This window comes from Sceloporus undulatus, unplaced genomic scaffold, assembly GCF_019175285.1.
Source record: "Sceloporus undulatus isolate JIND9_A2432 ecotype Alabama unplaced genomic scaffold, SceUnd_v1.1 scaffold_13, whole genome shotgun sequence".
NCBI classification, from domain to species: Eukaryota; Metazoa; Chordata; class Lepidosauria; order Squamata; family Phrynosomatidae; genus Sceloporus; species Sceloporus undulatus.
In genome coordinates, this window is record NW_024802935.1 from 4668504 (window position 1) to 4694099 (window position 25596).

General features: G+C 38.5%; 1 protein-coding gene across 2 annotated transcripts in view; it reads left to right on the forward strand.

The window, feature by feature from the left end:
* LOC121917248 (myosin heavy chain, cardiac muscle isoform-like) overlaps positions 1 to 25596 on the forward strand; it is a 115973-nt gene that overhangs the window by 40315 nt on the left and 50062 nt on the right. For both annotated transcript variants that reach the window (XM_042443015.1, XM_042443016.1), the window contains 10 exons: positions 735 to 884; positions 1938 to 2108; positions 5176 to 5355; positions 6356 to 6488; positions 11281 to 11348; positions 14965 to 15052; positions 15210 to 15327; positions 16665 to 16788; positions 21015 to 21151; positions 22264 to 22519. In XM_042443015.1, coding sequence (XP_042298949.1) covers positions 735 to 884; positions 1938 to 2108; positions 5176 to 5355; positions 6356 to 6488; positions 11281 to 11348; positions 14965 to 15052; positions 15210 to 15327; positions 16665 to 16788; positions 21015 to 21151; positions 22264 to 22519 — 1425 coding nt within the window. The remainder of the gene's footprint in view (positions 1 to 734; positions 885 to 1937; positions 2109 to 5175; positions 5356 to 6355; positions 6489 to 11280; positions 11349 to 14964; positions 15053 to 15209; positions 15328 to 16664; positions 16789 to 21014; positions 21152 to 22263; positions 22520 to 25596) is intronic.

Sequence of the window (25596 nt, forward strand, 5' to 3'; positions counted from 1 at the left end):
ATGGGCAACCAGGTAACATGGCGACTCACAATTGGGTAAAATGTGGCTAACCAGGTAACATGGCGACCCACGATTTTCTGAAAGGAATGGTGCTAACCTGACAACTCTGAATGGGACTACAGTGGTACCTCGGGATACGAAATACCCAGGTTACGAAATTTTCGGGATACGAAAAAATCCCATAGGAAATCATTGTTCCGGGTTACGAATGTTTTTTCGGGATACGAAGAAAATTTTTGGTGCTTTTTTCGGCTTTTTCGCACGAAACGCGGCTTTTCCCCATTAGCGCCTATGGCAATTCGGCTTACGAAGGCTTTTCGGGTTACGAAAGCGGCCGCGGAACCAATTAATTTCGTAACCCGAGGCACCACTGTATATTAAGGGTGTATCTATACTGTAGAAATATTGCAGTTTGATAGCACTTTAACTGCCATGGCTACATCCTACAGAATCCCGTGATTTGTTTCATGTGAGGCACCAGTACTCCTTAACAGAAAAAGTTAAAGACCATGTAAAACTACAAATCCCAGGACTCCATAGGCTGGAGCTACAGGACTTAAAAATGGTGTCCAACAGCTTTAGCTAAATAATTGTACTGTAGATCTATGCCCCAATTATCAATAGAATTTAAATGATCAAGTGAAGTGCTCAGTGAGATTGTTTTCAGCCATCTTGCCATGGAAAGGGATGTTATACGCTATTTATCTGTTCATTGTTTCACATTTCTGCTGTAGGTTACCTATGCTGTTGGTGCCTTATCCAAGGCAATATATGATAGAATGTTCAAGTGGCTGGTTACCCGCATCAATAAGACCCTGGACACGAAGTTGCCAAGGCAGTTCTTCATTGGTGTACTGGATATTGCTGGCTTTGAGATCTTTGATGTGAGTAAAAAATACCAAGCCTTGCCATAAGAGTAACAGAGTTGTTTAAAGTAACAGGTTTTAATCCTTTGGTTTTGTTTAGGAGATCAAATTTGCTGAAAGAGTCAGTGTTCTATAGCTTACTTAGTATATCAGGCAGAAATGTAGGTAGCCAGTCATTAGTATGCAGTTTGATTAAGAACAATATTCATGCATCCAGACTGGGAGGAAAAAAACTGTCAGTAGTTTGGGTCAGTGGTGACTAGTAATGGCCCCCATGTCAATGGGACACCAGATAAACTCAGAATTATAGTTCATAAAGTTCATAAAGAAAATATGCAAGGTACTGGCATTGATGTAAAACCTGGAGTAGATTCACTACCCACTGCCATGGAAACCGCACCACTAGTTAGGATTTTGAACAACTTTGCAAGCCTGCCCAAGTTCTCAGCATCCTTCTCTTGGTCCTGACATCTTAAGAAGCACATTTGGTGGGAATGCAAGGCAATCGTTTTTGGTTTCTACTCTCCCAGATTTCTACTACAATGTCCTGGAAGCTCAACATATAATTCTCTTATGCTCTTAGTGTGAAAAACGCTATGCACTTGCATACATTTTTATTGCATTTTCTCATTAGATCTGCAACAACATCTGGATGTGACTCTGACTCCTAAATTTAGCTTTGTGACTTCATAATCTGAAAGTATTTTCTTATGAGAAATATCTTTCATAATGAAATTGCTTTAGTCCTAAGAAAAGTTCATTGGGCTCAGTTTCTGTTGAAAGTTGTACTTGACATTAATGTCAGTGGTACTTAAATATGATTAATTTTTTTATTGGGATTTTGGGAAATATTTTCCAAAAAAACCCTGTCACTGCCATACTTATAATTAAATCAGTGATCCCATAACCGAAATATATGCTGTCATATTCAACACTTTAAAAATGAAGCTATTTTTAAAGGAATTCAAACTGTATACTAACACACACACACACACACACACACACACACATGCCTCAGTTCTTCCGTTTGATCCTATGCAAATTGATTTTTATGATTTCTTTCCTTTGTAGTATAATAGCTTCGAGCAACTTTGCATCAATTTCACAAATGAAAAACTGCAACAGTTTTTCAATCACCACATGTTCGTCTTGGAGCAAGAAGAGTACAAAAAAGAAGGCATCGAATGGGTGTTCATTGACTTTGGACTGGATTTGCAGGCCTGCATTGATTTAATAGAAAAGGTATGGATAGTCTCATCAAAGCCACTATTCACTGATAGCAAAATCTATCAGGATAGAAGGCAATGCTGCACAGTGCTTATAGTATCAAAATGGTCTGAAGGAGATCCAAGTTGTGAAGCTTCTTGCTTGACAAAAGACCAGGGATTATCTTCAACTTAACCTATCTTGTGAAGATAAAATGAGGTAATAAAATTAAAATAAAATGTTTGGCAGTTTGAGTTTTCTAAAAGGATAAAAATATTATTTAAAACCAGCTGTACCTGGCCACATGTTGCTGTGGCTCAGTCTGGTTAAATGGAAAAGAAAGAAAAGAGAAACCGCACGTTTCTAAAATATTTAATTTCACAATGCTTGTTGGCATACAATATTTTTTGTTGTTCCATTGTCTGTGTAGATATAGAGATTGTCTGGTTTGCCGACTCCACAACATGCAACATATAATTGTCCATGTGAGAAGCAATCCGTGTCTAGATCTAAACCGAAAAATTCTAAAGATTGGCCCAGAGCTTTGTTGATGGTGATTGCAAATGCCAATCGAATTGGGAATTGCAATCTCTTAAATTGAAATGGCATATACATTGGGGTGTGTTGCTGTTACGTCCAACAGATGGCACTGTTTTAAAAACATATTTTTACCTGTTACAGGTGTGACATCTATACTTAAAAACATATTAGGTACATAAAACATGTGTGTATTCAAATGGAAAGTTGCGTCAAAATTTCAAAGTGATTGGGGAAGAACTTTCGTTTTTTTTTTTTAAATATATATTTATTAATTTCCACCAAAGCAAATATAAAATACATAAACACATCAACAATCCACATTTATACATTCAAATATCCACAGAGTACATAATACATAATGCAATACATGGACAAAACAACATTAAACATAAAACAATTATTTACAGAGTCACAAGCACACCACATTGACTTCCTGCGGAGTGATCTAGAACGTGACATAGCCAAGCTGTACTTTGATACAAAAGAAAATCACCAAATATATCATACCACACTTGCGTTTACCAATTTACCAATGTAGATATGATGTATAAATTAATATCTTATGTATTTTTCTTGAATTACCAATAAAAGTTATTTAACTACAATATGAAGAGATTGTGAGCAGTATATTCAGATCTATATCAGTTTCCCTGAATTTAAAAAATCAACCAAAGGGAGCCAAACCATTTTTTCTTTGTTCCAGTTTAAATTCTCAATATAGCATGTTAGCTTGTCCAATTCCATGTAGTCCATGACCTTCATTATCCATTCCTTCCAAGAGGGTATTGCTTCCCCTTTCCAATATGTTGCGAGAGTTATGCGTGCAGCAGAGATCATATAAAAGAAGAGTTTGCCATGTTTGGCCTCGAGACTATTATCTGCAATCATATTTAGGAGGAAAAGTTTAGGATCAAAACCAAAATCTTTTTTGACAATTAGCTTCATCTTACCATAAATCTGTTTCCAATACTTATTAACCATTTTACAATTCCACCACATATGAAAATAAGAACCTGGGCTGTTGCCGCATTTCCAACACATTGGGCTCTGGTCTTTATATATTTTACAAAGTTTCATAGGAGTGAGATGCCATCTATTTTGCATTTTATGGTAGTTTTCTTTTATGGCTATACAGGTGGTATACTTAAGCCTAACATTCCAATTTTTTTCCCATTGCGATAATGGTAATACTTCCTCCAGTTCCTGTGCCTATTTGATCATACAGGGTTTTATGGTTTCCTCATGCATTTCTAGATCCAGTAAGAGATTATAAAGCTTAGAAATCTTTTTCTTATTTACCCCCAGAATTATTTTATCCACAGTCGAATATGTTGTGTAGATGTTAAAGGATTTCAAATCAAATAAAAATCTCTCTCTAATCTGACGATATAAGAACCAACTAAGATTATAACCCTCTGTTTCCAATTCATCCTGCGCTTTCATAGTTATCTTATTAGTTTTTTTGTCTATTAAAACTAAGTCCTGATAAGTTACCCATCTGTTATTACAAATTACATCGTATCTATGAAAGGCCTCATTAATTGAGGTCCAAAGAGGCAAATTCGGGTACAGCATCAGCTTGAACTTATTCCATACACGAAACAATGCCTTTCTAATTGTATGGTTTGTAAATTCTTTATTAGCGGCTAATTTGTTATAAAATAGAAAGGCATGAATCGATTGGGGAAGAACTTTCGGAGATTTAAGATTTTGAACAAACATTTACATTTTTATTTATATAGATATAGATTGATCATAGTGGTGCTATACTACTACTGCTATAATTAAAGAATAGTCATGTCAGGCAACCCTCTCACTTTCTTGATTTCTCCCCTAGATAGTGCTCAGGGAAGGACTAAAAACAATCAAAAACATCATGTACTCTTTCCCAATTTAATAGCCATTACAGTCAATCTCCATGATTAGTTTTCCCCCCATTCATTTTATGAAGCCTTTTGACTCAAGAAGCTAAATACAGAGCACACACCATAATGTTCTGGAGCAGCTGTTCTCAACCTCTGGCCTTCCAAAGGTTTTGGTTCTTGATTCCCAGAATCCTTGACCATTAGTCATTCTGGCTGGGGCTTCTGGAAATAGAAGTCCTTTTTGTATGAGGGATCAGAAATTGAGAAGCATTGCTTTACTGCCTCAGTATATGTCCTGTATTTTGATAGCTACTTAGGACTACAAAAGAGGGGTGGGCTGGATGATTATTTGTCAGAGCAGAATAATAGCTAGTGGGATGTATTTGGCTCACTAGGTTACAAGATGAACAAACCTGAGCTATAATAATTTTCTCTTGGGTTTCTAGCTGATTTATTGAGAAGAATATCAGCCCTTTAAAGCATTTTGAAAAGCAAAGCATCAATATTATGTCAGCAATCAGCATAAAATATAACATTTTCACACTGTGTCACCATGTTTCCTAGCAGCCTGATAGAGTAATGTATTAATGGCTACAGCAAACATATTCTCCACATGTGGCATTCCTTGATGTTAACCCAAATGTTGTTTTTTGAAAACAAAATCCTAACATTTATCCTCTTATAATGTTTACGAACAGCCCCTGGGCATCTTGTCGATCCTTGAAGAGGAATGCATGTTTCCAAAAGCCACAGATATGACTTTCAAAGCCAAGCTCTATGACAACCATCTTGGCAAATCACCCAACCTGCAGAAACCTAGGCCTGATAAAAAACGGAAATATGAAGCGCATTTTGAACTCTTGCATTATGCTGGAGCGGTAAGTTTAGGACGTTTACAGAGTTGAACACCATTGAAACTTTCCCCTCCAGTGTATTGGACTTCTACCGCAAAATCCTAATAAAATTAAATTCCACAGAATGGTAGAATATAATTCTATATGCATGAAGAGAGTGCCAAGGGAGGGGGTGGGGCTAGAAAAAGTTTTATTGGGATAAAAAAGGACGACATGGTTAGATAAATAGAAAATAGGCTTTACCTGAAGGCCCTAGGTTTAATGCCCAGTACCTGCAAAACTGAGAAAGATTTTTGACTGAAACCTTGGAGAGGCACTAATAGTCAGGGTAGACAAAACTGACCTAAACTGATCAGTGTTCTTCCTCATTGCAAGATAGCTTCCTTGCAGGTAAGAAATAATAATAATAATAATAATAATAATAATAATAATAATAATTTGTTTTATTTATATACCGCTATTCCAAAGATCATAGCGGTGAACAGCAAGTAAGCTAATTAGCAAGTAATTAGAAGAAACAAATAGCTGCATAAATAAGCACAATGTGGGATTACTTTTTTAGGAGCTGGGCATATGCTATCAAGTAGATGAATACATTGTGGGAATGATTTTAAAAAATGAGGATAATTGACTACTCAACTGACCTTGGCATTGACATAGGACAAACAAGAATATGAAATGACTGTGTAACAAACAAAAGTTATCTTTCCTCGACTTTGTCTTCTTTTTCCTTTTACCTCCTGTCCTGCCTCTTCCATTTCTTGTCTCTGCGGCTTCATCTGCACTGCAGAAATAATGCAGTTTGATACTGCTTTAACTGCTGTTGCTCAGTGCTATGGAATTTTGGAATTTGTAGTTTTGTAAAATGTTTAGCCTTATCTGTCAGAGAGCTCTGGTGCCACAACAAACTACAAATCCCAGGATTCCATAGCACTGAACCATGGCAGTTAAAGTGATGTCAAAGTGCATTATTTCTGCAGTGCAGATGCAGCCTATTTCTCATCTATCTCCATTCTTTTTCTAGGTACCTTACAACATTGTTGGCTGGCTTGAGAAAAACAAAGATCCACTCAATGAAACTGTGGTGGGCACTTTTCAAAAATCTTCCAACAAACTTTTGGCAAGCCTGTTTGAAAATTATGTCAGTGCTGACAGTGGTAAGTGAAGTGACCTTCTTCACTTTAATTCCTAGATCAAAGCTTAGAAGAGATGCTGAGTAAATATACCAGCTCATGATATCGGAAAGTCTTGCTGCCTTAAATGTAATTCCCTTCATAACATCTCTGTAGGAGGCAGAGAGATAGTCATTTTCATTGATTCAATTTAGTCTTCCTGCTGGCTCAAAATAGTCTGAAATCACCTGACACATAGGCATTGCATGCTGTGTCTGAATTCCAGGTGCATCCATAAAGTGCTTTATATGTGCACATTTGAATGTGGCAAATGCGTGTTGGTAAACATGTGTAGGTACATATGCTAGAGAGAGAGGATTGTCTATACTTTCCTGATACAGTTGGAGGGAATACTACCATGTAATGCATAATGTACAGAAAAAAAGACTTGGATTTTAATGGATCATGAAAATACTAGAAAGTGCAAATTTACAGTACTGTTAAACAAATGGCATGCATGTTCCAGTCAAATGGAGCCTTATATTTCTGTTGGGCTCTGGAATTTTTTTAATCTCTTTGTCAGGAGCGGGAATCATGTAGTTCTCCAAAGGACTGCGGTTCCCAAAATTCCTCACTATTTATTATGTTGGCCACAGATGAAGGGATTTGTAGTCCAGCATGATCTAGAGCTAGGGTCATCAGAATGAGTACTGGAGATGTATTGTGTGAGACACAGTGGTTGTGTGAGACACCCACTGGGACCACACATTACTATCTTTCCCTGAAAAACTACATGACCCCATTGTGTACAAGCCAGTAATGGGTGCTTAAAGCATGACTGATATAGAAAATATCTGTATGCCTTGAAAATGAAGTTTTTAAAAGAGCAATAGTATAAATTTGTTTCCAGTAGGCACAGGCTATGCTGAATTATTTACTTTATTGAAGTTTTTTAAAAACAAAGGCACCCATCCATCTTTAAATTAAGAACACAGCTTGGGGGAGAAATCACTTCTTTGGACTACTGCTCCTAGAATCCCCTACTGGCCACATTGGCTGGGGAATGCTTGCAGCTGTGATTGAAAAAAATAACATTTCCAACCTATCATTAAGGGTAAGCGAAGCACAACTCTATTTTTTTTAAAAAAATAATCTATACAGTACTTGATAAATAAAGAACAGAGTAGTTCTCACTGCCAGATCTCAAAGCTCCATGGGAAACCTCTGCAGAGCAGAAATAATTCTTAACTAACCATTTCACTGCTTTTTGAGCATGGCAATTTGCAGGTTTCTCTATACTAATGTTAAATAAGTAAGACTATGACTCATTACTTGAATTTAGCCATTATATCCTCAAGCCACAATCATTTACAGCATATGTATTATGAACTTCATTTGGGTAGATGTAGTTGTCATGAATCATAAGAGGGTGTCTGGAATGGTGAACAGAGTGCCGGATCCATAATACAGACTAAGAGAAAGGTCTGAGCTGAAATGACACAAATCTGCCATTTGCAAGTCATTGCAGGTAACCGAGAATTGCTGGCCCTTCTTCAGAGATTTCTGTCTGGCACAGAACATTATTCATTGGATTCACTTCTGCGGCCTTTCTATGGTGTCAGCCAAAGGGCATGGCCATTTTAATAGTTATTACTGAAGAGTAATATGAAATGCACTCTCTTCCCTTTTACTTAAACTCATACCATCAGGGGACAAGTGAAAGGTGTCCTTTTTTCTAACATTGGGGTGGCCACATTAACCCCTACAGAAGATATCAGAGGGTCTCATCCCCTGCACAACTCCCACAAAATAATCAAAAATCGTTTGCTTCCAAATACCCCAAACACCTTCTGGAAATGTGAGGAGCATTTCAGCATATTTTTGGGCCCTTGGGCCATTTTAAGCCCAAGAGAGGCCTTTTTTTAGCAACAAGAAGTGACTATAAGTCACTTACTGTTTTGGAAAAAAAGGTCTCTCTTTTTCCAGGAGGTGGCCAAATCTTGGGGGAAATGCCATCAACCTCATAGCAGGCTGGGGCAAAGATATATTTTAGCCATTTTTAAAAAAATAATAATTGATCCGGGGGGGGGGGGCTTGGAGCCCACAGAATGGTTCTGATGATCAGAATGCAGCCCATGGACTCCATTTTGCAAACTCCTGATCTAAGGAAGTGAGTTCATGGTAGAACAGATTGTTTGCATGCAGATGGCCACAGGTTCAATCTCTTTATATTGAGGTAGGACTAGAAAGGATTACTGCCTGCAACATCAGAAATGTGCTGCCAAACAGCGTAGACAGTACTGAGTTGGCGGGACCAGAGGTCTAATGTGAAATAAGGGATCTTCTTGTGTCTCTGTATGTTCAGTGTTCAGAACAGTTGATTAATATAGGTGTAATTAATGGGGTTGGTGCCATTGTTCTCAGTCCTCATGGGTAGCAACATACTTGATAAAATCTTCACATCCCAGTGAATTAAAGTGTGGCAGAAGCACTGCTTTGATAAAAAGAATTGCACTGAGTTTGGAAACTAATGTGTGCACTGAACCATGCAATGTATAAAACTAATTGGTAAATCTCAAGCTGGATAGTTAAATATGCCGCCAGAAAAACATGGGATGCAGCCTTGTATCAGGCCAGTCGGTTAGTCCATTTAGATCAAAATTGTTTTTGAGAGCAGCTTTCCAGGGTCTCATGCAGAGATCTTTCCAATCACCTGCTACCTCATCCTCTTAACTGCCAAGGATTAAAGTCTGAAGCAGGTCAATATTGTTTTTCAAGGAACAGCTGTAAGTCAGAGGAAGTTAGGATGTTGCCCATATATTATTTAAAGAAGTGGATGTTGACTCTTTTGTTGCTTGAGTAGACCTGGCAATCAGCAATTCATGTGACTAGGGAGATGCTAGGGCCATAGTATCCTGAAAGTCCTCACCACTGCCCAAATCACCATTGCTGCTCCTTGTGGACATTGGTACTTCTTGGCTTGACCACTTATAGATCCAGACCCCACTAATGGCTAGAGAGAGAAAGAGACAATGAATTCATATGCAAGTGGGCATGTGACATGTGTCCCTTACTATCATAATCTGAGCAAGTGGCCAAGTGAACAAGTCATGGCAGTGGAGAGAAACAGGAGCAGAACAGGAGCAGGAAGGTAGTACTGAGTTCAGTGGCATTCATTTATTTATTTCCTGCCTCTCCACAAGGCACCAGGTGGGGCAGGCTCAAAGTGGGGGCAACCATCTTGGTTTGTACTATCTAAGACAATCAGAGACACATTTCATTTTGCAAAATACTAGACCATCACATCTGCTGAAAACTGTGTTCTGAGATCCTACACTTGAGCCCAGTTATGAACTCCCAGTATGTATACTGTATATCCATGAAAAATATATGTATTTGAGATAATTATGATAAATATGAAAAATTTAACGCAGATTCTTAGCACTGGAACTTCTTAACCTTTGAAATGATCTCAATTCATTGCACTGATACATCAGTTGTTATCTTACACCAGTACATGAAAACCATTGTAGAACCAAGATTTTCAGAATAGTAACAACAATTGTCACCATCAACAGCTGATCAATGGATGACTGATCGTTGAATGTTCCTATATTTGCACATCTATCAAGTCCCTTTCTGCAGATTTACTTCCTTTCGCACCTTTGTATATGGACTATACCTGGTTCTGCTTTGTTGTTGAACAGAATCCATCATTTTTTCCCTTGCTTTTTCCCATACATATATTTCTGTGTGCCTGACTCATCCTTACTGGGGTGTCTTTCCCTAATAGCCCCTCCAGAAAGGAAGAAGGTCTATGAAAGTCTGAGGTTTTATTTCTGTACAAACTTATTTTATTTTGGAGATAGACACGTTTTCTTCAACCCAGAGTATTTCCTGGAAACTCCTGTATTACTAAGGACTTTTTATTCCTGCTTCCTAGGGCAGTTTAAATTAACCCAGTATTTTGCAAAATGAAATGTATTTCTATTCGGTCTTATTTGTCTTGGATAGTACAAACTAAGATGGTTGCTGCCAGTAAACACATCTATTGTTTCCATGACACAGATTCAACAGAGATAAAGGGAAGGGTAGACAAATGTTTGCACCAAAACAGAATGATCCTAATGTTTAATTAGTGTAATATTACTAGAGCACATTAGCACTTTGTGTATTACTCCTGAATAATAATGAAGGCTCAGGGGAAATGGATGAGAAATTCTGAAATGATACATAAGTCTAGATGTCACTCCTGCTCAATAGGAGGGGGAAAACATGGGGGGGGTTTAACCTGGGATATTACTTCAAGAAAGAATTTTGATGCAATATGAGAATATGCAGGTAGAATCAAAACAAAAAGAACAGGAAATTCTTGATAACTCTAGAGACATTTCCCCTTCAGAACGAGCCCTGAAGCATGTTTAAGCAGCATGTGCACATCTGATTTTTTTTCTATATGCACTTTTCTAGTGTGCTCCTCCTTTTTAGAATTCATTTGCATCTCTCCATCAAAGTATGTATTCTGAAGGGTAAAGTGTAGGAAAGCAGTGATTAGGAAAAAAATACAGAAAAGTATGCTAAAATAGGTTCTTCATGTATGGCTAATCTTGGTTGCATCATGCCCATGCATTGCCTTTGGTGCATTGCGGCATCATACAGATTGAAGATCTCACTGAGCCCAAAGAAAATCAGCAGAACCCTGGAAAATTCTTCCTAGAATTTTTTTTATAAACCTTTAAATCAGGCTCGAAATCTGTCCGTTCTCTCAGTGCTGTAATCAAAATTTAACTCAGTTGCTCTGTTTGTATTTCTTTTTTCCCATTACTAAAATGGCAAGTTGATCAAAGTGGAGAGAAGAAACGCAAGAAAGGTGCTTCCTTCCAAACGGTGTCATCAATGCATAAAGTAATTTTCCATTTTCCTTTTAAGTATAATGTGTCGTTTGTCTTTCTACTAACAAAAATTTGTATATTCAAAACAAGAGTAGATCTTGTAAGGGTGTCCTTTCAAGATATATTTTTTTCCAGTTTCTTGGGTAAATACATTTAAAATTTATATTTTGATTCCCCCCACCCACCCAATTCAGTATTTGAGATTAAAGTCCCTACTTCATAATGAATGGAGATAAAAATAATCACCATCACATTCAAGGGCTTCTAACATGAGAAGGTCCTATGGAAGCTCGAAGACTATCAGATTCATTGTGGCCTGTAAGCTTCGGTCGACAGAGGCCAGTTCAGTTTATCCCACAATAAACTTGTGAAGCTTTAAAGAGCCACAAGATTACTTGATATTTTTGAACCAACATATTAGTTTGACTACTTTTTTGGAAGGTGAGTCCAAAGCACAAAGTACTCTACACACATTGATTGTTTCCTGAACTGTTAGTAGAATTCTTCTTTGGCACTTAGGGTGCAGTTGTGTTAGAAAGCAAGGTTCATGTTCCTTGCACAGCATGTTTCTCAGCAGAATTTCTTTAATTTCTTGTGATGGCTAAAACCATCAGTTGGAGGTGCAAATTGTTGTTGGAGTAGTTGTGGGCCGTTAAATACCTGCTCCTGTTCTAAAAGTTTGTTGACATGGTCTGTTTTAACTCTTATTTAAAAATATGATGTAGAGATACGGTGTAGAAATGAATATGATTCATAGGTAAAAATATAATGGATGAAAGAACTAGTGTGGTATAGTGGTTTGAGTGTTGGGCTAGGTCTCCAAAAGACTAGGGTCTGAATCCCTGCTCATTCATGGAAACCCACTGGATAACCTTGGGCAAGCACATATGTTCTGACTTGGCAGAGATGATCCTGATTAATCCTTTTTCAACTACATTTAAATTGCTCCAGTAATACGTTTTGCCATCTTTACCACACTCTGATGTTGCTTGGCCACATGTGTTCCAGTTTTCATCTGTGAAATGTTAGATGATATGCGTGAGTCACACTCTCTCAGCCACCTCTGAATAAATCTTGCCAAGAAAATACTATGATAAAGTTGCCATCAATTAGAGTCAACAGTCAGGCACATAACAGCATCAGTAGTGATGGATAAAACAGAATTTCAAAGGTTTTATTTTTATTTATTAACATACATCTGAGAACCATCTACAGAAACTAAGGGACAAGGGATGTAATTGCCTTGCTGAGGTTACAATTTTGTCTACCAGCTGTGGCAGTTCCCGCTTATATTAATCAGACAGGTTGACTTGCTGGCCATAAATACAATTTGGATGAATCCTGGTTGAATCATTGTTGTTCACACATGTCCCAAATGCACACCATGCACTGGGGAGGGGTGGGGGAGCTGGCAAAAATCTGCTTAACGTGGGTTTTTTTTGGGGGGGGGGGTTCCCAACTTTTCCTGAAAGATCTACATCATCGGCAGTGTGAATAAGCTTCCAAATCGATTTGGATCACTCTGTATTGTTCCTTTGAAGGGAGGCAGCTCCGTTTGAACCTGAAACGATGGCATGTGTGAATAACGCTAGGGTTAAAATGACTTGAAGAGATTCACGAACAAAAAACAAAATGGGAACAACAAAGCCAATATGCATCAGTGCAGTGATCCACATTTCCTTGAGACAAAAAATGAGTGTGAATGCCCCCTTCCTATGTTTGGATTTTGTCACAATGAGAAAAAAGACAGGATGCTCCTGTCAATATAGTGCAGTTTGGCAAAGATTGTCATACAATGTCACGAATATCCCGTCATTATCCTGTGACTAAACAGGAATTATAGCACTGCTTTTTATTCATGGGTGCTATAATTTCTGTTTATTCACGGGATAATCATGGGATATTTGCAATGTTGTGTGATAATCTTTGCACTATGCTGTCGAGAGCATTCCACGATGCTCCCGTCTTTTCCCCCAATGTAATAAACCCCTTAGCAATCACTAAAGCAGGGATCTATTAGCTATTCACATAAGTAGGGAGTCCTGACAGATAAAGGGGAGTGAACATCTCCAGTTCACTCCAAAGGGAGTGATATGGAGTTTTTACTGTCCCAGTTCTAAGCCCCTCGCAACATTATCACTTCTGACAGGTGGCCCAGGAAAATGAGATGGCATAAGCAATCCAGCCTTGACCTTAAAGCATTAACCCATTGCTATTTGCTGTTCAATAGAACAACCAGGTGCTCATCCCTTTTCTCTATTCCCTCCCCTCGTTCTATTTAGGCAAGGGAGACAGGGTCTGGAGGTCTTCTTTTGATTATGAAAGTAAAGGTGTATTCTGGGAAGACAGCTTTTTAAAAATTCTCTTTCATACAGAGTTGTAATATTAGCAGCACACCACAGGAGAATATTGGAAGCATCTGCTTCCTGTTTTAAACCAACTGCTGTTTTTGATTGCTTCCAAATTGACAATTTCAGTTCATTTAAAATTTAAACTCTGTTTTATTGAAAGAAGCTAAGGTAACAAAGCCTCAGTCTGATCCTGACCTTTCAAAAGTATTCACTGCTGTTATTCTTCAGTGCCTTCAAGTTGACTGAATGATAACAACCATATCATAAGGTTTTCTTGGCAAGATTTATTCAAAGAATGTTTGGCACTGGCAGATGGAGTCTGACTTGCCAAATATCACCCAGTGGGTTTCCATGGCTAAGTGGGAATGAATCCTGGTCTCCCAGAATCTTAGTCCAGCACTTAACTACTACACCACACCAGCTCTTTTTTAAAAAGCAGAGTACATGTGTACTGTAGAAATAATGTAGTTTAACACCACTTTAACTGCCTTGATTTCATTCTACAGAGTCCTGAGATTTGTAGTTTTGTGAGGCACCAGTACTTTTTGAGAAAGCTAAAGATCCTGTAAAACTAGAAATCCCTGGATTCCATAAGACTGAGCTACAACACTTAAATGGTGTCAAACTGCATTATTCCTACAGTACAGATGCATTTAAAAAACCCAAAAATAATGGCTATAGAAGATCTACAAAATTTCACCTAGACAAGGAGAAAATTGAAATAATAGAGTTCACATAGCTGGGCTCATATATTGATGAAAATGAAGATTGCAGTCAAGAAATTAGAAGAAGACTAGGTTTGGGAAAAACAGTTATGAGAGAACTGGACAAGATCATAAATTGTAAAGACATAACTCTGAATACTAAAACGAGGATAATCCAAGCCATTGTATTTCCCATCACAATGGAAATTATCACATGGAGGAGACAAGCGTCCTTCTCCCATTGTTAAATCGTCTCATTTGTGGGATCAGAGGGAAGATTATCACACATCCACACACTTATCCTTTTCTTCTACTGTCCGTAAATAGTAATGGACCCATCATTTGGTATTAATGGGAGTTTCCGTTAATACCACATGATGGGCCCATTACTGTTTACCAATGGGAGAGGAATGGGAGAAGTGCAGGGGTGTGTGATAATCTTCTCCCTGATCCCACAAATGAGATGGTTTAATGACCAGAGAAGGATGCTTGCCTCCTGATAATCTTCCATGTGCTGATGGGTGAAAACAGTTCTATGATTTAACTAGTTTTTACTCTCCCTTTCTTTTTACAGGAAAATTTAAACAAACTGATGACCAATCTAAAATCTACAGCTCCCCACTTTGTGCGCTGTATTATTCCCAATGAAACAAAAAGTCCAGGTAAATCAAATCTTCCTTTTGATGGTACATCTTCTTAGATCTCTCTCTCTCTCTCTCTCTCTCTCTCTCTCTCTCGCTCACACACACACACAATGTTCTCATTGTTTGATTATAATAAATTTCTTCTCCCCCGCTTTCACTATTTTTTTCTTCCCAGGTGTGATGGATGCTTTCCTTGTCCTTCATCAGCTTCGCTGTAATGGTGTCTTGGAAGGAATTCGTATTTGTCGCAAAGGTTTTCCAAACAGAGTTGTCTATGCTGACTTTAAGCAAAGGTGGTATAAACATTAGTGGTGTCTCTTTAGGATCTTTCTTTTCAGTTCAGTAACTGTTGCTGTTAATTTCTTCCACATATTATTTACATTGGGATAAAAGATCTCTATAACGTTCTATTAACATAGGAAGGTCGTGTGTGTTTGTGTTTGCATGTCTGTATGCAGCTCCCATTTATTTGTGCAACCAAAAAGAAGAAGAATCCAAAGGTTTTGCTATGTTTATAAAGTTCTGTTTGTTAATCACATCAATATATCTGTATCAGTTTTGATGTATATTTCTTAGAGTGATTAATAAATAGAGCTTTATAAATGAATTAACAAAATGTTTCAGTTCCTGCCTTCTTTAGCTAGATTTCAGGTTGCATATAGGATTCAACACTCATCTTACACAAATCCAGCTGTCTTCTCTCAAATATATTATCATACTTAACGACCATCCAAGGTAGTGATCTGACATGCTACCTTGGATTGAGTTTATTTTCAATTTTAACAAGTGAAGAAGACAACTGAGGAGTTTTGAAATGAATTTTAAAATTTATTTATGAATTTCCATTCGGTAAGTCCTCTAAGAAATACATATTTGACTATTCTGTGGTCTTGGTCTGATCCTTTGGGTTTTTCCAAAAGACCCCATGCTCTTCTCCATAACACCATCATTTTAAATTCCTCTCATAAGGCTTATTTATGGAGAGTAAGAGCTTTAAGGTAAAATATGCTAGTATTTTTGTGCAACCCTTTTTACTTTGGACGTCATCTGCCACTGAAATGTGGCCTTTTGAGAATTTCTCTGTAATTGAATTCGTCTCTCCAACTTAAAGAGGCTTCCCATCCTTGATCTATCCCTTGATCCACCCTTGATCTTTCCCAGCCACTTAAACATTTACTGAGAATTTGAAATCAAATATCTGATGTGAAAGGCAGGATTTAAGCTCCTTGAAGATTTTTTTTTGATATGCAAATCTACTGATTTATAGTTAAACATTTTAGAGAATTGTCCACTTGAAGGCTGAAAAGAATACTGAATTTCCTGTCTAAATTCTTTCTACAAGCAGCTTAATTTTCCTTCTGAAAGGCATAAAGGATATTGTTGTTGTTTTTGTGTGCTTTCATGTCATTTCTGACTTATGGCAACCCTAAGGCAAATTTATCATAGAGCTTTCTATGCCATGATATTATTATAGTTGTCTTTCAACAATATGTAGTGATGTTTTTAAAAGTGGGCATGTACAGAATACATTTCCCTTCTCATGGATAGAACTGGGATGGGAGGAGATAAAGCTTCCAGTCAAGATTATGTTCAGAATCTCATTTCTGTGTTCTTTATCTGCACTTATCAGGTACCGCATTCTAAATCCTTCTGCAATTCCCGAGGACAAATTTGTGGACAGTAGAAAAGCTGCTGAAAAATTACTTGGTTCTTTAGATATTGATATCAATCAGTACCGCTTTGGACACACAAAGGTAAAGCAGTTTGTTTTAATCTTCTCTTCAGCTCAGGGAATCAGCTGAGAGCATTTGATGATGCAGCACTGATGAAATTAAACAGATGTGGACATGATCAATAGGGTTTGGGAAGAGATTGCTAGAAGCTTGATATCAGATGTCCTGACCTTTCTAAGAAACAATAGGGGTAAAGAAGCGAGGCACAAAAATAAAGAATTATTTTGCTGACCATTTTTTCCATCCCTATCTATCCCCGGGTAGGCTGCAATGCCCCATCTATCCCCGGGTAGGCTGCAATGCCTCCCATCATGAAAAACAATGCCACTTCTACTCCAAAATGGTGGCCAAAGGTAGGGTTGCCAGATCTCTGGTCCTCAGGATGAAGAGGAGAAATCTCAAGGTCTGTCTTTAAAGTTTGCATATATATCTATTTGACCTGTTACACGGGCCATTATGTGCGTGCAGAGCGCGCACTAGGGTTAGAAAGGGTGGTGCTTCTGCACCCCCCTAACCCTAGGGCGCGCTCTGCATGCAAAAAATGGCGGCGGCCGTCCACACGCCCGCCGCCATGAGGATGTCACGACGCGCCGCCTCTATCCAGGGCAGCACGGACGTGACGTCCTCGCTCCGCACCAGGGCGCATAATGCACCCTTTCCGCGGAGCAGGAAGGAGCCGTTTTCAGAGCTCCTTCCTGGTTTGGTCCACTGGGCGCACCTTCAGATGGCTGCGCGCAGCGACGCAAAGGAGAAAGGAGTCAAGCGGCCCCTTTCTCCTCCCCCCCGCCGCCGCGTGGTTGTCCTTGGGGCTTGAAGCCCCAAGGACACCCCTTTCCAGGCTGCGGGGAAGCGGCCTTTTGCCGCTTCCCCGCAGCCTGGAAAGCGGCGGATCAGGGCCTCAGTGGCTGCCGTTCTGCCACTGAGCCCCGATACTCCGGGGAAAGGGGCGGGTACAGCCCGCCCCAAATGGCCGTCTGTAACCCACCACATTCATGTAATTGTAGTTGATGATTACAAGACCTTTTGGACTACAGTCCTATAAATCCCAATATAAAGTTATGTTTAAAAAAAAGTGACATGTTCAGGCTAGGCACTTTTTAGAATTGCCTATACTGGGTGGGGGGTTATGGGAGTTCTAGTCCAAAAATGTAATTCCCCTGTAAGGCAAGAGAGTTTATGTAAGATTTCAGCCAGAGGACAGTGCTGGAAGAAGGAAAGGCAATGCTCGGCTGCAAAAAAACACAAACCAAAACCCTCCCTCAACCCCTCACTGAAGCACAGCCCTCTAGCAAATGACTGGGTTGTTAATGTTTTCTGCTTTTAACAGACATGGGGAGATAAATATTACAACAGTTGCCCTACTTAAACTATCAACAGGGGTAAGATAGGAAATTACAAGTAAAAACATTCTGACTTTTGACAGGCACAAGGATTCTTAGGCAAGCAAAGATGTAAGCTGAGTCCTTTTAAGGTTCAGACAGATACAGACATTCTGATTTGCAAAATAAACAAAACAAAGCCAACTGGACACATATACACAAGCAGTCACTGCGACCTAGGCACACTAAGGAAGTGAAGTTTCTTCTTCTTTATACATCCATTGTATGAGAGTGTTCTGGTGAGCTGCTGTGTAACTGAGGGAGCAATGCTGGTTTGCCCAAAAAGATGGGTGAAAGGCCTAGATGAGCTTGGAAAATTTAGTTTTGGAGGACTACAGCTCCTAGACGTCCACAGCCAGTCATCATACTGGCTGGGGGATTTTAGGAGGTGTCGTGTTGTTGTTGTTGTTGTTGTTGTTGTTGTTGTTGTTGCTGTTGTTGTTGTTATTATTATTATTAAATGATCATTTCCAATCTGAGCAAATTTTCATAACAGCCATCTGCAACTGTTTGAAATTGATATGGAGTGAAAGGAAGAGTGTACTCTGGTATTTCGCTTGGGACACAGGTAACCTCCATTGCAATATCATTAGCAATGGCTATAAAGACAGTGCTATGGGAAAACCCATCCATAAGATTACAATGGGCTATGCTGGTTGTGGGATTCTAGTATTTCTAAGCCCCAAAAGTAACTTCTCCGCGATTTGATTTTCTAAATCTTTTCCCAGATGTAACAGTACAAGGACCTCTTGAGAAATTCAACATAAGAAAGGGGCAGATAGTTTTACATAGGGCAGGGGCAGCCTGAATCTCAAGGGAAGTTACTTTTCTGTTGCTTAATGGATTGAAATGTTGTTACCTGTCATTTATTGCCCTTCGTTCCCGGTCCCCGTATGGCTGAGAAGAAGGAATGATATCTGCTTCCTTCCAGGGGATGACATGTCATCATCCCTCCTCCTCCCCAGTGTTCATGTATTTAGTGTGAATAATTGAATATATATTCATGTATTCTCTCTCACCAAAGTTCAACCCCATCTGTGAATGTTTGGGGGTGTGCATCATGCATTCTGTCAAGCTCTACTTACATATTCATATGTATGTAGTATTATATTATATTACATTCATATGTGTGCAGGGTTCAGATTTTCTGTTACAAACTTTATGAGACCTGATTCTATGCTTCTCCACTGGTCCTGTAAGAGGCTTGATTGCTTCAGCCACAAATCCACTCTTCCATATGGTGCATGTTAGTGGGAAAATAGGAGCATTATGTGATGGAAATAAGGTGAAGAATAAAGCCCATGATGGAGAATGCACTGTGGCCCAAAACACACAGGCAAAATATGGCAGCTTCTCGCTACCTTAGAGGTGTGGTTTTCAAAGGATGCATGCCCCAAAACAGCAAGAAGCCACTCCTGTGCTGCCAGAAGGAGTCTGCCACCACAGCAAAAAGCTAGAATAATCTGACTTCTGGCAGATTCAGATTCAGACCACAGCGGTGGCCCAGTGTGATTGTGACTGGAGCAGCCAGAGGCTGCTTCTACAGGGCCATCTGCTTTGTCCCTGTGTTACCCCTTTGGATTAAACTGGGATGGTTGATTACTGTTTGAGAGTGTAAAAACTACTTTGGCAGAGACTGTTTATTGGTGTTAGCTGCCCTTGAGTTGGTTCTGACTCATGGCAACCCTGTGGATGAGACATCTCCAAGAATCCCTATCCTTCAGTGCCCTATCCAGATCCTGCAAGCACTTGCCCATAACCTCCCTAATTGAATCTATCCGTCTGGTTTGTGGTCTTCCTCTAGAGACCATCTTAACTGACAACAGAAATAGCATTTGTGATAATATATAGGCCCATAACTCTAATATCATCACTTTTAATTGCCTGTATGATTTTTAACATCTTTGTCTGATGAAGAAGCCAGTGATGGTTCAAAAGCTTGCATGATGTATTTTCTGAATTTTGATTGGCCAATAAAGTATCACTCTTTTGTGGGTTTTGTACTTTGCTGAGATTGTCATATTTACAAATATTTTTCTATCCCTAGATAAGAAGTTTGTTTTGACAAACCTTAGTTTGTTCCTGGAAATGGGCACTGACAATGGTCAGGAAACCCATGTGAAAAAATATATTTATAACCCTACAGATTAAATAGCTAGAATAAAAGCAAATCATAATATTCGGTATTAGATAAAATTAAAAATAGAATAGGAAGTAAATCTGACATGAGATCAGTAGCCTGCCATCTGGAGATATGTAATTTACAGGTCTGATAGTACCTGTAATGCTTTAAAATGGCACTGATTATTACTAATAGCTAGCTTTTCAGGGAAATTGATGGATAATGAAAGAGAGTAGAATTAATAGTCATCTTTATGATTTTTTTAAACATTGAGAAAGATAGTGACATAGATCACAAGCTTTAAAATGTTGAGATTTTAAATTCTGTCCTTTCCTCTCCCTTTAAGCAAAGTGGGGCATCATTGTAAGTGTGGTAGATGTAAAAACATATCAAGGGTGGTAGCGAATGAACATCTCCATAAAAAGGACACTTTGCCAGGACAAGGTACAAGATCTTATGCTGTTATCCTTATTATCCTGCTGCTGCTCTAGAAATCTGTTCGTACAAGTAGCAACCTTAACTAATCAGACTGGAGGCTAAAGACAGTGTTACTTTCAACTAAAACAGACCTACTGAGTAGAACTTGTGTTATTTCTCACTAGATTCACATTCATTTTAGAGAATTTTTTTGTAGTGGAAACTAATGCCAGCTTTTATCCTATATTATTGCTGAATGATCATGTTAAACAAACACAGGTTTATTGACTTTATTCTGCAGTGTTCCTAAATGAATTGTACTTTTCCAGGTTTTCTTTAAGGCTGGCCTCCTGGGACATCTGGAAGAAATGCGGGATGAGAGACTAGCCAAGATTTTAACACTCATTCAGGCAAGAGCACGAGGCAAATTGATGCGCATTGAGTTCCAGAAGATTGTTGAGCGAAGGTATTATGGAGCAGTCTGCTCATGTTGTGACATGTTTGAGGACAAATTCTCCCCAACTGGCAATATGGTTGATTGGTGTTGTTGAGTGCCTTCAAGTCATTTCCCTATGATGACCCTAAGGCAAATCTGTCATAGAGGTTTCTGGGGCTGAGTGTGTGTAACTTGCCCAAGGCCAGTCAATGGGTTTCCATGGCCTAGAGGGTAATCAATCCCTAATTTCCAGAGTCATAGTCCAATTCAACCACTACATCATGCTGGTTCTCTTGACTGATGGGAAGGGACAATATCACTAGAACACAAGTGATTCTTTGATGTAAGACATCTGGCAGTTATTTTGACCTTATGAAGCTCTGAAAGGGAATAGAAAATGTTTTTTGTTTCTCTTTATACTTAATCAGTACAACCAGAATTTGGAAATGTTTTGTCAGACTACAACTCCTATATTCTCAAGCCACTGGTTGGGCTGGGTGAGGTTTCCTGATAGTCCAGAGAAAGAATTTTTCAAAGCTCTCTGAGTACAATATAATATCATTTGGAATGAATGTTAGAGGACAAATGGTAAATGCTGGTACAGTATATGGCCTTTCTTATAAAGGATAAAAAGTTATTCTTTAGAAAGCAATGCAGAATAACAATAAGCAATAGATAGCTTATACGGATATGGATATTACTGTAGATGTCCATCTATCTTCCTGACCTCATGGAATATTCAAGGCAGCTCACAGTACAAATTAATATGATGAAACAATACAATAGCATACAAACTGACAGTAGCGACTGTTATTATGTTTGAATGTGCTTTTAAAGGCCATCAGAGATTTAAATAATTCTCGATTTACTTAAAAGTGAAAAATGTAGCGCAGAAGTGGATATGTACTCTATGTAGTATATAAAAGAAAGATTAGAACCTTAAAATCATGTCCAAATACTGTAGGATTTAGTAAGACAAAAATAAATAAATCACACATAGCCTTTACTGTAATTTTTGTTTTAAAAAAGCCTTAATCATGTGAGAGGGCCAAAACATTAAGAATAAAAATTTACAAATTTCAAATATCTTACTTAGACACCTTGAAAACTGAGGAGAATTTGCTTCTTCTTTTTAAAACCAGAGACGCGCTCCTTGTGATCCAATGGAATATCAGAGCTTTTATGGCTGTGAAAAACTGGCCATGGATGAAGCTTTTCTTTAAGATCAAACCCCTGCTGAAATCTGCAGAAACTGAAAAAGAGATGGCAAATATGAAGGAAGAGTTCCTAAAATTAAAGGAGGCCTTGGAGAAATCGGAAGCCAGGAGGAAAGAGCTGGAAGAAAAACAAGTTTCTCTGGTTCAGGAGAAGAATGACCTGCTCCTTCAGTTGCAAGCAGTGAGTAGATCAAATATTTTTGTTGATGTATTGGACCCAATCTTGGCCGTGGTGCATGAGATTTACAATAGCATAATTTTCTTTAACATGAACCAGAAAGCTGGTACAATTAGGTCTCCAAAAGCTATCTGTTTTATGGAGGAATAACTTTTATGAACTAGATCATACTTTATAAGGTGCATTAACAGAAGAGTCACATTTTTCTTTCTTTCCTTAATACAGTGAATACAATTCATTTAATTGCATGGTTCTTGCTATGAATCATAAAGTGATATGAATAGAGAAATAGAGATGAAGACTTTGCCAGAGCAATTATGAGTATGCTTCTCAGTATCTAGTAAAAATAGAATCTGAAGGCACCAGTGCTGTTTACAAGAACTGGCTTTGACTGAGAACAGATTGTCAAAGATTTTCACCATGGGGTACAAGGGGGAATGGAGCAGATAATGTGAATTTTTCTCGAACTGCCTGAGACAAAACCAAAGAGCTATTGTTTGGTTTGCTTCACTTGCTTTTTGGACCAAGGACAGACAGAAGAACATTAACTCTTCATGTTAATGACAACACTGCCATATTGAGGTCTCTTGAATAAAGGGGAGGAGGAAAATATGCCTTCCTGCTAGGAAGACCCCTGTATTTGTGGCTCCATCCTGATTTTTTTTTTAAAGGACAAGATGTATAAACCAGGGCTACAGGGAATGAGCACCACAGTTCATTTGCTCCCATACCAATTCTTGCTAGCCGTTGTGAATCAGTTTCCCCCCAAAACTTAACATTTGCCCTCAAAAGACGGGAAGTACAATGGACTAAGCCATGTTGATCACTGGATATGAATTACTGTCTTTGTATAAATGAGCCACCAGAACCCGAATACCTAAGGCAGAATCCAATCTCTACGGCTGAATCTGCATCAATTTACAGAGTCAGCTGAGAGACAACAGTTCAGAGCAAGGATGAGCAACATGTATCCCAGCCCTTCATCTAGCCCTAGAAGTGTTTTAATGTCATGTCACCTCCATTTTCTTTTTTGTTACAGTGGTGCAGCCTGGTAAATATATGCAGTGGTGTCACTAGGGGGATGTGGAGTGTATGGACTGCTTCAGGTGACACTCTAAGGGGGGGAGGTGAGACCATTGCTCCTCAAACAACTGCCTTTCAGCAGAAAGGGCTGTGGCCTTCACCTGTGTCTCTTTAAAATACTGAAGAGATGGGGTGAGGCTTAGTGGCAGGAGAAAGGAGAGTCCCTAGTTTTTAAATTTTATTTTTTTAAATTTTTATATTAAAACATTTTTTTATAAAAATAAATTCTTTAGAAACATCATATTTTACCAAATTGGCACTTCAGCCCCATGAAACTATGTGTATGTATATGCAAATGCATTTAGGCTGTGCATATGATATTGTAATTTAAAGATATGTTTTTCATTTTTCTAGTTATGTGACAACTATTACCATGATATTCAGTAATATAGAGAAATTATGATTAATTTGTAATCTTTGCAAAAATACTCCCTCCCCCCACAAAGAAAATACACTGTTATACTCCAGCAGTGTTCACCAGTGTTTCCAAGATGAGGGAAGTAATTCTAGAACATGGAGACACATCCCCTGAAAAATCTTTTGGCACTGTCAGTGTTGTGATAAGGGGGGTGATTTCAGAAATACTCAATATATTTTTAATTACTAATTTTGTTGGGAGGGGGCATGGTGCCCATCTTCTTAATTTTTATAAATATTTACCTGATTCCATGTAAACATGCCTTCTCTTTAGTGTTGCCACACTTCAAGTAGTTAGGGCTTCCTTCCAACTGTTTGCAAGCTTTTAAATGTCGCTAAACATGACACTATGGACTGAAGCATGTGTGCTCACACAGAAGGCAAACATGCACATAGTAGTTGCCTGTACTATGCATGTGAGTTTTGCTCACACAACAGTGCAGCTTTACTCTTCCCCAAAATAATTCCTACAAGCACTCTTGAAAATTGATTAGTGTAGCAAGGCATTGAGGCAGGGTTCATATTGCTGTGGTTCATCCCTTCTTCTTTTTGTTTAAAAAGTAGACACTACAAGCATTTCCACCATGGAATAAGGCAATAAGTGAGCACAGAGCTTTCAGGCATTTTTTTTAAAAAATCAAGATGTCACAGAATAGTGATGTACCATGTCACAACATTAGCTATGTAAGACAGACTGTCCTACAGGTGCTTGTCACAGACATACAGCTATCTCTCCACAATCTCAATACTCATGGATGTGTTATATCTGGAAAAATAATCATTTTTCTAGTGACAAATGATTCCAATCAAAATGCTAAGGAAACTGGTGTCTTGGAAGTCAAAACCTGTTTTTCCTGTAAACAATCAAATACTAACTCTGCATTAAAAAAAAAAAAAAAAACTAAGGCAACCACATGGACATACCAAACACCATAACCATAACCACGTGAAAAGACTCTTAATGAACATAATAGAGAGCAAAACACTTCAATTTTTGAATGGACTCACAGATTTCAATCCAATATGTGCTTTGAGAGCCCCTATCTACTAAGCTCTGTCTTCACAACACCTGCACAGCACAAGCTTTTTTTCTTTAAACTATGTTTAGTTCTTTAAACTATGGCCTTGTAGTCATTAGTCATTTATTTGGAACAGAAAGGTCTTCACAGATGTTTATTATCATGAGAAAAGCCCTAAAGTACATAACAGGTTGAAACATGACAGGTCCTTTCTAGCTCGTTAAATATATTTTGGTCATGTTGAAACTTGGGCTGACTTTGTTGTCCAGCCTTTAAGAACTTCAAAGACAAACCAAGTCTCAACATCTCCAAGAACCAGCCTGTCATAGTAGTTTGAGCATTGGACTATGACTCTGGATATCAAGCTCAACTATGGAAACGCACTGGGTGACCCTGGGCAAGTCACCCTTTCTCAACCTCATCTGAAGAAACTTGCCAAGAAAACCCAGGATAGGTTTGCCTTAGGATTGCAATAAGTCAGAAATGACTTGAAGGCAAACAACACACAGACACACTTAAAAATCATGAACATGTGCAATGAGGTATATAACACTACAAAGG